The following is a 12,582-nucleotide window of genomic DNA, read 5'->3' as shown; positions in this document are numbered from 1 at the left end:
AAAAAATATTCCATGCAAATGAAAACCAAAAGAGAAGAATGGGGGAGTATTATTATATCTTCAAAATAGGCTTTTGGTGAAAAGCTGTAACAAGGGACAAAGAAGGTCATTATTATAATGATATAGAGGTCAATTTATCAGAGATTTTAACAGTTACAAATATATGTATATACAAACAAAAACTGCAGCTCCTAAATATATTTAAGTATTATTTACAGAAATAAGGCAAAAGTATACAGCAATAGTAAAGGACTTATTTTTTTAAAAGATTTATTTATTTATACAAGCACTGGGGTACAGGCCAGAGGTATGGGAGGGTGAGAGGATTCACCAGAGACAGAATGGGGAACGGAACAGGCAGACTGATGAAATACACTGCTGAGGGGAGCAGCAGGCAAGACTGGAGTGGTCTGCTGTGCCATCTGGGATTCTTGCCAGCCAGCTGGCTGGCCAGGTTGGAACCCGCACTGCAGAGGCTGTGGACAGCTTCACAAAGTGGTGCTCAACTGCCTGTGCCACCAGGGAGGCCCAATAGTAAGGGACTTAAGTTAATTGCTTTTAACAATGAATAGGTCAGACAGGCAATAAAGGAAATAACAGATATAAACTACAGGTCATATGAACTAACAGACCTATATAGTTACAGAATATACCAAGTGCATGTGGAACAATCTTCAGGAAAGATTACATTAGTAAGTTTAATGAGTATCTTTTTTGACCACAGTGGTATAAAATTAAAAGTTAATAGCAGGACAGATGCTGGAAAATTCACAAATATGTGGATTAAACAACACACTTCTGAAAATCCAGTGTATCAAAGAAGTCAAAAGGAAAATCACATACACACAAAATTGTTGAGATAAATTACAATGGAAACACAGCATATCAAAACTTATGAAACTCAGCAAAAGCAGTTCTATGATTAAAGTACACACTTTTAAGAAATACCTACATTAAGAAAAAAGAAAGATATCAAATAATCTAACATTTCATCTTAGGGAAATAGAAAAGGAAGAGTAAGTGTAGCAGAAAGAAGGAAATGATAAAGATTAGAGCAGACATAAATGAAATAAAGACCAGGAAGACAATAGAAAAGATCAAATAAAACATAATAGAAGAACTCATTAAAATTAAGAGTTGGTTTTTTGAAAAGATAAAATTGACATACCTTTGGCTAGGTTTACTAAGAAAAAGATGACTCAAATTAATAAAAATATAAATGAAATAGGAAACATTACTTTTTTGTAATCAATGGCTTTTTTTTTGTCCAAGAGAATTTGAAACTTAGTAAATATTTGTTATTTATCACACTTTCTGATAATTCATTACTTTTTATCAGTATGTATTCATGACTTCCTTTTCAACTTCCTTTTCAACTTGATAGACACAGGTTGCTTCCATGTCTTGGCTATTGTAAATAATGCTGTTAAACACACACATACATACACAGACTCATATACATATATGGTAATGTTTTCATTTCCTTGGAATAAATACCCAGAACTGTAATTGCTGGAGCATATGATAGTTTTACTTATAGTTTTTTAAGGTGACTCTGTACTGTTTTCCATAATGACTGCATCAACTTACTTTCCCTCCAACAGTGCAGTTGGTGATATTTCAATATCAAGATCTGTATGCCTGGTATGCTCATTTCTTTTGAAAATCATTTCAATGAAGAGTTATGAATATATGTATATGAATTTGTGTGCCTATGTGAATGTATGACTATACACATGTATGTATATACATACATAACATGCTTGCCATGTGTTTATTACAATAGAGCATTAAGTGAATGGTAGAAAAACAACCAATAAGAAGTACAAAGATACAGATTTCTTTAATGACCATGGTGTGAAAATACAGAAATGGAAATAATGCTAAAAAGAACACAATATGCTCTGAAACATTATCCCAGATACTCAGTATGCTCTCACAGGAAATCAAATATATATGAAAACACCCACAGGAGAGAAACCTCTATTTAAAAGTATGTCTTTGTCATATTCATGGGCTAGGGGGAATCACACTCTCCCACACACCTAGTTCTCTGGTTCTCACAGGACATGGCAGCTGCTCATGAGGTGCAGAACAAGCCCAGCCCATTCTGCAGTGACTATTACAATTATTATTACATCCCAGGACCATCTTCCAGTTGTCTAGATTTCTGTCTATGTTTCAGTGAAACTCTACATCATAACCTACCTTGCACCTAATCACAAAATAATTCTGGTATTTTATAATGCTTTTGGCTAGGTTTACTAAGAGAGTTAACAGAACAAAGTATTTTAACAACTTTCCCTTAGAATTCAGAATTGTAGTTATGAATATTAAGGTTTTATCCTCTTCCCAACTTGGATCATTTAAACAAAAAGCATCTAGTTCTTCCAATAGTTTGAAGTAAAGAACTCCTCTCTAGCCCTAAAATTATTTTCTTCTCATTGTTCCTTGAACTTTCATGCTGCCATATCCCCTTCTGTCTAGAATAGCACTTAACACTTGGTTGCCCTCAGACACTTTTCTGATCTCATCTTGCTGTTGGGGTATGTGGATACCATCTTGTTTTAGATTTTCACCTACATTGTGCACTTAGAACTGGCACCACCTTTAACTGGGATATCTAAGGGTTTAGTGGTGCCCAGGGTGGTTCCAAGGTCTGTGTGTCCTTTTGTACTGAAGGAAGAGAAACCTAACTCTCCTTTTTACCCATTTTTGTCACAACAGGGAAAGTCTTACATGAAGAGCACGTTGAACTCTTAATGGAAGAGTTTGCATTCCTGAAAAAAGAAGTTGTAGGAAAAGACCTGCTGAAAGGGTCTCTTCTCTTCACAGGTCAGTTTTAGGTGAAATCACAGGTCATGTGTAACTGGTGAAGCTGGAAGGTCAGCAAGGTTCTTTCCCAATAAGCTTGGATTAATTTCTGATGAAGACTCTATTACTGAAGGCCAATTTAATTTCATTTTCTCACACTTTTGTGAAAAACTAACTATTTTCATTCTTCCCCAAGTAAGATTTATTTTTAAAAAGATTTATTTATTCATACAAGAGCTGGGGTACAAGCCAGAGGTGTGGAAATTCATTGGAGACAGAGTGGGGAACAGAATAGACAGACTGAAACACACTGTTGAGGGGAGCAGTGGGAGAGACAGGAGAGGTCAGCTGCACCATGTGGGTAGCTCTCTGGCTGGCTGGGGATTGAACTTGTGCTGCAGAGGCTACAGGATAGCTCCACAGTGCTGTGCTTAACCCCTTTCACCACCAGGGAGGCCCCCTCAAAATAAGATTTAATTGCTTAGTGAATCTTAGGTAAAAATGTATGTTAGAAATCTCAAACATGTTCGTATTTCTGTGTCAATCTACTGGGTAGAATTTTCACTCATGAAATCTTAACAAGTTAGAGATTATTTTTACTTAAGACTGAAAATGAGGGGCCTCCCCTGTTGGCGCAGCAGTTGAGTACTGGGCTGCGAAGCTGCCCGCAGCCTCTGCAGCGCTAGTGCGATCCCCGGCGGCCAGCAAGGGTCCCTCATGGTGCGCAGACCTATCCTGCTGCGCCTGCTGCTCCCCTCAGCAGTGTATTTCGTCAGTCTTCCTGTTCTGTTCCCCGCTCTGGTTCTGGTGAATTTTCTCACCCTTCCGCGCTTCTGACTGCACCCAGTGCTTGTGTAAATAATAAATAAATCTTAAGAAAAGAAAAAGACTGAAAATGAGACCTCTTTTTTGAAAAAAGAGTGAGATAGATTGTTTAGGAGTACATCTGTATGTACTTTGTATAGCAAAGTGAATATACATTAGTCCCTTTATTCTAAGGACATTGGCCGCCGCCAACATATTTTATGTTTGGCTGTTTACTTTGTATCAGCAATTCTTTGAGCAGTTCCATTAGCAATTGGAAGTGAGCATCCTGGGGCCACCTCCACTTATACTCCATCTTTGAGTGGAGTTTTTAAAAAATCTGGCTATACTCTGGAGTATCTGGGCCACATTCCTGAAGACTTTCATTACAGAAAGGAAGCCCTGGGCCTCCCTGGTGGCTCAAGGGGTTAAGCACAGCACTGTGAAACAACAGAAATTTGATCCCTGGCGGCCAGGGAGCAACCCTCATGGCGCAGCAGACCTCTCCTGACTCGCCCACTGCTCCCCTCAGCAGTGTATTTCAGTCAGTCTGCCTGTTTTGTTCCCCACTCTGTCGCTGGTGGATCCTCTCACCCTGCCCCCCATGCCTCTGGCCTGTACCCCAGTTATTGTATGCATAAATAAATCTTTAAAAAAAAAAAAGGAAGCCCTGACATGGCCTGGCATGGTTAATTAATAAAACCATTTTACCATGAGTTTCTAGGAAATACAGTGAACTTCATTTAAGATCCATTTTCATCCTTTAAGATGATACAGTAAAAGTTATGACAACAAATAATGATAAAATATGCATAAGGAACTGTGCTAAATAGCTGACCTGCATTATTTCATGTTAATTCATGTGTTGATCTAAAGTAGGTAGTTATTGCCATCAATATATAGGGTTTCAAAAAGTGTGAAAGTGTAGCTTCACAGTTGACACAACAGTTATATGGCAGAGCCAGATTGAAAAACATGATTCAAGCCTTGATAGCAGCTCTCTCCAAAGAACAACAACAAATTGTAATCAGCTCAGAAAGAACTGCTTTTCTTTTGTAAGTTTGATACTTAGAGTCTAATGATTTCAAACAATGTTGTCTATGAAAACTTAAAATTTCTCTTGCTTTTATTTATAACTTCCTTTTTATTTTTTCATTTTTAAATATTTTCTTACATCCTTGTTAATTTTTGTACAGTAGTTGATTTCTTCCCTCAGCTATAGTCCTCATAGTTTTAAGAAATAGCCATAACTATGAATTACTTTAAGTCAGTATCAAAGATATAAGAAATTTTTAGTTTCTAGAGCAATGTAACATGTATAAAGTCTTTTAAATTTATACATTATAGTAAAAGTTGGACTGGAACAGTAACTTGTCCAAAGATTTCTCATACAGATACTTTAGACTGTATTTTTTATACATGAGATTGTGAGGACTAAGAATGTACTTTGTACTGATTTTATTGATATTGACATAATTTGTGGGTATTATTTTTTTCATAACTATCACACCATCACATAGATATGGTATATATGGACTGGATGGACTAAAATACATTGATTCTTCTTTTACAATATTTTGTTAAGTAACTAAATGTAACTTCTTTTATAAGATTTTGTTAAATAAATACAGTGTTTATACACACATAGACACACACACATATTAGAAGCCTAAAACATTATTATCCTTTGTGAACTGCCATTTCCAATAAAATATTTTATTTTACTGAACTTAATAAGCACCACCAAAAAAGGGGAGACACTTTTATCCAAGAGTTTACGGAGATTCAGGGAGTTTTCATCATTGTTATTATTTTGCATACCCTACATCACAAGGCAAGATTGCATTGTCCTGATCACCCAGCCATGTCTGTTCACTGCCTTTAATACCTATCATGCCCTCCCCCACCACAGCTGCCATCCCTTACTCCCAATTTCCGAAAGTGTTTGTGATTCTATACAGCTGGCCCTTTGGAAGAAGAGCGGTTTGGCTTTCCTGCATTCAGTGGTATCTCTCGTCTGACCTGGCTGGTGTCCCTTTTTGGGGAGCTTTCTGTTGTGTCTGCCACTTTGGAAGAGCAAAAGGAGAATCAGTATATGAAAATGACTGTGTGTTTGGAGACAGAGAACAAACGGTAGGTCATGAGATACTTTGAGGGAAAAGAAATACATTGATATCCTCGTGGGTTCACAAGAGTTTGGGTTTCCTCATATTTAGAGACACCTTCAACTCCACAAGACTGTTTGCTTCTCTAGACAGATACAGTACTGAAATTCCATGTGTGTTGCCTCATATCATCTTCACAGCAGCTCTGTAAGGTAAATAATACAAACACGATTCCCTTTGCTATACATAGTAGAGATTTGAGCAGGTTGTGTAAGCCGCACAAATGTGTATTAACAGATGTAGTAGCAGGAGTTCAGTTACTTCTGTGACTTGAATTTTTTCCAACATTTTATTGTGAAAGTTTTAGACATGGCAAGGTAAAATAGTTAGCCGTAAACACCCATACAACTACAGGCTAGATTCGGCCATTAACATTTTACTCTGCTTGTTAATCACAGCTCCAAATACTCCTCAGCATTTAAGGTTCTACTCATCAGCTTTAAACATCACAATATATTGTGATATTGTTGCTAAAATTCTCATTCTTTGTTTTCCTCGCCAAATGTTTGACAATAAAATCACATTCACAGTTTTCCTTAGAAAGCATTTGGGCTTTGTAAAATATTTTAAACAGTGTATTTCTATATGTTTTTCCATATAGGTGTGTCTCGATAATTGTAGGGAGCAGGAATGGCCACTGAGCACGTTTTCTAGGATCCCATGCAGACCGGGTAAAGGAGGAGTTCTGGAGCCCTCAGGGGTTTTGTAGGTCTTTTATTGGGGTTCACCAGGCATATGGCAGGCAGGGGTGCTGCGGGGGCCGGGAGGCTGGCAGGCCTCCCAGCCCCCAGCAGGTCTTCACTCTGTGGGCTCTCCGGCCTTCTCTCAGCCTCTGCTTCTCTTGCTTCTCGCTAGGCTTCTGCTCAGCTTCTGCTGTCGTCCCCATGACACTGCCCTTAAAAGCCCAGTCTTAGCCCAAGTGAATCCCACCTACCTATGCCCACACCCTACTCCAGGTGCCCACCATCAGGCATGCATTCAGGACCGCAAGGATCCATCTATCCTAATGGCAGGAGGGCAGAAAAGCCTGACATTTTTCAGGCTTTTTTTTTTTTAATTTTTATTTGAATAAAAATAAATTAAAGCAGGCAAAAGTGAGTGAGTTTTGCAGGTCTTTTATTGGGGTTCACCAGGCATATGGCAGGCAGGGGTACTGAGGGGCCGGGAGGTATTCACTCTGTGGGCTCTCCGGCCTTCCCTCAGCTTCTGCTTCTCTTGCTTCTCGCTTGGCTTCTGCTTGGTTTCTGCTGTCGTCCCTGTGACGCCGCCCTTAAAAGCCCAGTCTTAGCCCAGGTGAATCCCACCTACCTATGCCCACACCCTACTCCAGGTGCCCACCATCAGGCATGCATTCAGGACTGCAAGAATCCATCATCTATCCTGATGGCAGGAGGGCAGAAAAGCCTGACATTTTTCCTTACCCTGCAGTCCACCCCCTTAGGGTTTTCTCCCATATAGTCTTCATATATACAATTTTCTTAGCAAATATAAACAATGCAGCCATGGCCCACTAAAAGCAGATACATCACAGGGCCTCCCCGGTGGCTGTGTTGCGAAGCTGCCTGCGGCCTCTGCAGTGCCGGTTCGATCCCCGGCTGCTCCCCGGCCACCGGAGAAGGGTCCAGCATGGTGCGCAGACCTCTCCTGCCGCCCGCTGCCCCCCTCAGTAGTGTACTTCGGTCCTTCTGCCTGCTCTGCTCCCCGCTCTGGCTCTGGTGAATTCTCTCACCCTCCCGCGCTTCTGACTGTACCCAGTGCTTGTATAAATAAATAAATAAATCTTTACCAAAAAAAAAAAAAAAAGCAAATACATCACAATATAACAACAAAATACAACAGAACACAAATAACTCCAGGCAGGGCACCAGCCTAGTGGCAAGACAATTATTGGTACCCGCAGATGATCCACCAAATCTGCTGCTGAAGGCACTGCTCATGCGAGGGAGGGGAATCACTCAAGGCATCTACTGTAACACGCCAGGAGCCGTCAGGCTTCCTGGCCTTCTCTGGCTATAGTCTTGGCTACAAGCCACACACCGCATTCCCCCCCCCCCCCCCGCAGGATGCACTCACTCTGGGATTGGCGATTCTATTCTGTTGGGGGTAATCGCCAACCCTCAGGGTTTCTGTCTGCAGTTGCTCCAACACTCGGCCTTCATAGCCTCCAATGCGACTCGCAGACCCCTGCACTCAGGCCAACCCACTGCACAAGCACATGGGTCGGGGATCCAAACTCTATATTCAGCTTGGGCTCCACCCCAAGCCACGTTTCCCACCCGTCCCCCAAGGACACGTTCCTCAGCTCCTCACCCTCACTCAAGAATGAGCAGGGCATCACCCACAGGTGATTTTACGAGACTCACAGGTCTTCAGCATACTTAGGCTGCTTAATAGCCACTCAGGGCTTCTCAACTTAGCATCAACACCAGCTTTTGCCTTCTCAGTTGGCTTTTCTCCTCTGCCTGGCTGCTGGGCATACACAGGCTGCTTTTGGCCATCAAGGCCCACTGGCCACCCCCAGATTCTCAAAAAAAAAACATAACCTGCCAAGGTCCTCCGCCTTCTGGCGGGATTGTCAGTCCAAGTCCATCAGACCAAGTTCATTAGGCCTCTCCCTGCATCAGCACCGGTGAGCTCCAAATCATGGTCCTCTCTACGCTGATGATTCTTGCTGCCTCAGGGGTCATTGGCTGGTCCTCTCAGGCGTCTCCTCCTCCTCCAGGCGTGGTCTTGTCCTGTAGCTCCTGGACCTTGTCCATCTCCTGGGTCACCATGACACCTCCAGCGTCGTCACAGGCAGTCTTTTACTCCTTAGTCCCTCCAGGTCTTCGGAGGGCTCCATACCCGTCTGCATGGATCATCTTGCCGACTTATGCCAATTGTAGGGAACAGGAATGGCCACTGAGCAGGTTTTCTAGGATCCCATGCAGAATGGGTAAAGGAGGAGTTCTGGAGCACTCAGGGGTTTTGTAGGTCTTTTATTGGGGTTCACCAGGCATATGGCAGGCAGGGGTGCTGCGGGGGCCGGGAGGCTGGCAGGCCTCCCAGCCCCCAGCAGGTCTTCACTCTGTGGGCTCTCCGGCCTTCTCTCAGCCTCTGCTTCTCTTGCTTCTCGCTAGGCTTCTGCTCAGCTTCTGCTGTCGTCCCCATGACACTGCCCTTAAAAGCCCAGTCTTAGCCCAAGTGAATCCCACCTACCTATGCCCACACCCTACTCCAGGTGCCCACCATCAGGCATGCATTCAGGACCGCAAGGATCCATCATCTAACCTGATGGCAGGAAGGCAGAAAAGCCTGACATTTTTTTCTTACCCTACAGTAATGTTGAATAAAAATAAATTAAAGCAGGCAAAATTGAGTGAGTTCATTAAAGAATCAAAGAGTGAGGGCTTGAGCCTGGGAACAGCTTCCAAATAGCTCAGGAAAAGGTCACCAAGATCCTGGACTTTTTAGTTAGGTTTATATGCAGGGTTTTTTTTAGGGATTTCTGTAAAGGCAAGGAAATTGGATTGGGGGGGTCTTGTTGATGTAAACATCAAATGGATATCTGTTCATTGAGGAAAACAAAGAGCATTGTTAGAATTTACCCTATCCATTTGGAGCCTTATCTTCTGGGAACTGGAGTTTAAGATGTGCTATAAACCTCAAAGTCTGTCTGTCTTTGGCGTTTCTGATTTGCCCAGAAGCAGTTTTTTGTTGATGTTGACACATTTTGTCACAAAACCAGTCCTGCTGTGTCTTGACTCTGACTTGTGCCCCTTAGTTGAAATCAGGGAGAGAGGTATCCTTTTAATTGCTGATTTTAGTTAATAGTAGTAAAAGAGTAAGTTTAGTTAGTAGTAGTAAAAGGCCACTGGGTAGTCACAGAAGGAGAAAAATATTTGAGTCCTTGAATGAAACCTCATCTATGTTCATTTTAAGTTTCTTCTTTCCTAGGGAAAGGCAGAGGTTACAGATGGAGGTAATGCAAGTCTAGCTTGGAAGTACTATGTATTTGTTTCATCATTCTGATGCTGATGATGTAAGGGTTAGAATTGCAGCCATGGTCAGACCTGCCCACAGGTCAGTCCCTGTTGCACGCTCAGGATTTAACACTGTCCCTATTCACACTGGGAACTATTTCACTTTTAACAGTAGTAAACAAATTTGCCTTGTCCTTTACCCTGACTTATCCCTATAGGAAAAGAAAAGGAAGTGGGATATAACAAGTGGTAGCCAGAGGCCAACAGTAAGTCACCTCACTCCTGGGACTCTGCTCTAAGAAGAGGAAGGAGGGAAAACTATATATGTATATATGCATGGAGCTGTTCAGTGCAGGATAACCATATTAAGAGAGCTTAAATATGTGGCAACAATAAAATATTGAATGACATAAATTATACATGTTATGTAGGTAAATCATACTAAAAACAAGTAAAATGTTCATATTCAAAAGTTGTTAATGATTTACATGTCATATAATTTTTTTTTCATATAAAATATTTTTAAAAATTGTCTCAAGCCAAAAATACTTCTACATAGGTGAAAAAATCATGGTAGTTTTTTCCCTTTCATGTAAAAACTCCTTAAATCAATTCATTTAAAAAGTCCTTAGAATGTATTTTTAAAAGCAGATTTTATATATTTCTTGTTATATTACTCAATGAAGCTTACTGTGGTGAAAGACTACTTCAGAGGTGTCTCTATTTTTCATTAAGCAGATAACACCTGTGATTTACTGTAAAGGCAGAAAGATGAATCCAAAGAAAAGAGACTTTGGAGAAGAATAGTCTAGATTTTTGTGAGTGATGACATGAACCTGGGGAGCAAATTTCACATGGAAATAGGTGCATTGTTAATCAACAGGGGAATATGGTATTTTCTGGCATGTGCTTGAGGTCAAACACTTCCTTGAAGATGTGATAGAAATTCTTTCCCATAGAATTGCGTCTACATAAAGAAATAACAGTTTGCATATAATCTCAGTCATACCTGGCTCCCTCTACAGAGATCCCTGAGACTCAGGTAAAAACTCTTGATTCACAAACAGGTATTCACACAAAAATTATTAAATGACTTCCCCTAGCTGATAACAAAATTAAATAAATGATGGCCTTAAAGTTGGCAACCATTACCCGCAACCTCTTGGAGGTTGGTAAGGCCTTTTGTCTGGATTCCACCTAAAATACCACATTAATCACAGCTGAAGGGAAGATTGTGTGCAAAATCTGCTGCTAGGCAATTAGGAGGCAGCAAGCATTCCTTTGTGCTTCCGTGTTTTCTCTAATACTGTGCTTCCTTTGTCTTTATAGTCCATTGACATGGATTGAAGAGAAGGGGCCTGGTCTAAAACGAAACAGACATTTAAGCTTCCATTTCAAATCTGGATCTCTGGAGAATATGCCAAAAGTAGGAGTCAATAAGAATATTTTCCTGAAAGATCAAGATATATTTGTCCAGAAACTCTTGGGCAAGTTCTCTGAAAAGGAGCTGGTTGCTGAAAAGAAACGCATCCTGCACTGCCTGGGGCTTGCAGAAGAAATCCAGAGAAACTGCTCAAAGAAGTAAGAGAAGGAATCAGCATAGCACTTCCAAGAAGAGATCATAGTTTGACTTATCATAAGTTAACCTTTGTCTCTGTTCTCATAATTAAACCTCTTGGGTTAACAGGATTTTGCTTATTTTCACAAGCTGTTTTGAGGGTGATCTTTGGGAGTAGGGCCACATATAGTGGGGATGAGGCAAGAACTTACATCGGCTGAGCTGAGCTAAATGCTTTATATGCCTGATTTCATTTACTTTTTCAAACAACCCTGTCAGATCTGTATTATCAGCCTTGTTTTCATTAATGTATCAGAAAATCTTGTTTGAAATCACCAGAATAGTAAAAAGGCTTTTTACTTTATTTTTTTTAGAGAGATTTTTTTTTATCTTATACAGGGATACAGGCCAGGATACAGGCCAGATGTGTGGGAGGGTGAGAGGATTCACCAGGGACAGAGTGGGGAACAGAACAGGCAGACTGACTGAAATACACTGCTAAGGGGAGCAGCGGGCGAGACAGGAGAGGTCTGCCCCGCCACATGGGTATCTCCCCAACCAGCTGGGATTGAACCTGCGCTGCAGAGGCTGCGGACAGCTGCTGCGCTCAACCACCTGTGCCACCAGGGAGGCCCCAGACTTTTTACTTTAAACCACATCATGCTCTAAACCATTAAATAGGGCCTTCAACCTTTTTCTATGCTTTAAGGAATTTTATCACCCCCCACCCAACACACACACAAACTTTATACAGGATGACTAGGAATTCTAAAAATAGTCAAGACATAGCCACTACTCTCAGTCACTCACTGTGTTAAAGTAGTTAGGTCCAGTAAAAGAGATATGAAGATGGGTGTGAAGTTTTACAACCCAGATATTGAAGAATAGGTTGGCTGTGTAAATGTTTTCCTGGTAAAGGATTTGCATGAGCAGAGAAGAAAGTAAGAAACTTCTGGTGAGTGCCCTGGGGTCAGTGTTGCCTGGGAATTGTAGGAAGGTGAATCTGGGGGAGTAGCTGAAGGAGCTGGGTATTATTAGGCAGTGTAGAGGTACCAAAGGGTATTATTTAACAGGCGAGTGACATGTCAGGTTTCCCATTTAGTAAAGTACTCAGAAGGCTGGCAGGTGATATGATTTGAGACCAAGGAGGAAGCGTCCAGTTAAGAGCCAGCAAACTTGTTTATACTTGCAGTCCTTAGCTTGTCTGGACTTGTTGCTCATATCAGACTCAGCTGACCTGAAGCAGAGCTGAGTCCAAGGAAACTGTCCTTTCATTTCA

General features: G+C 41.3%; 1 protein-coding gene across 1 annotated transcript in view; it reads left to right on the top strand.

Moving 5' to 3' along the window:
• The window catches only part of BLVRA (biliverdin reductase A), a 67,881-nt gene extending 56,450 nt beyond the window's left edge, over window positions 1-11,431 (top strand). The window contains exons 6-8 of the mRNA XM_037506997.1: window positions 2,728-2,835; window positions 5,580-5,751; window positions 11,075-11,431. Coding sequence (XP_037362894.1) covers window positions 2,728-2,835; window positions 5,580-5,751; window positions 11,075-11,330 — 536 coding nt within the window. The 3' untranslated portion in view covers window positions 11,331-11,431. The remainder of the gene's footprint in view (window positions 1-2,727; window positions 2,836-5,579; window positions 5,752-11,074) is intronic.
• The last annotated feature ends 1,151 nt before the right edge of the window (window positions 11,432-12,582 follow it).

The sequence above is a fragment of the Talpa occidentalis genome, unplaced genomic scaffold (genome assembly GCF_014898055.3).
Source record: "Talpa occidentalis isolate TD23 unplaced genomic scaffold, MPIMG_talOcc4v2.1, whole genome shotgun sequence".
NCBI lineage: Eukaryota > Metazoa > Chordata > Mammalia > Eulipotyphla > Talpidae > Talpa > Talpa occidentalis.
Note: the sequence above shows the minus strand (reverse complement) of the source record. Positions and strands in the feature narration are given on the sequence as shown.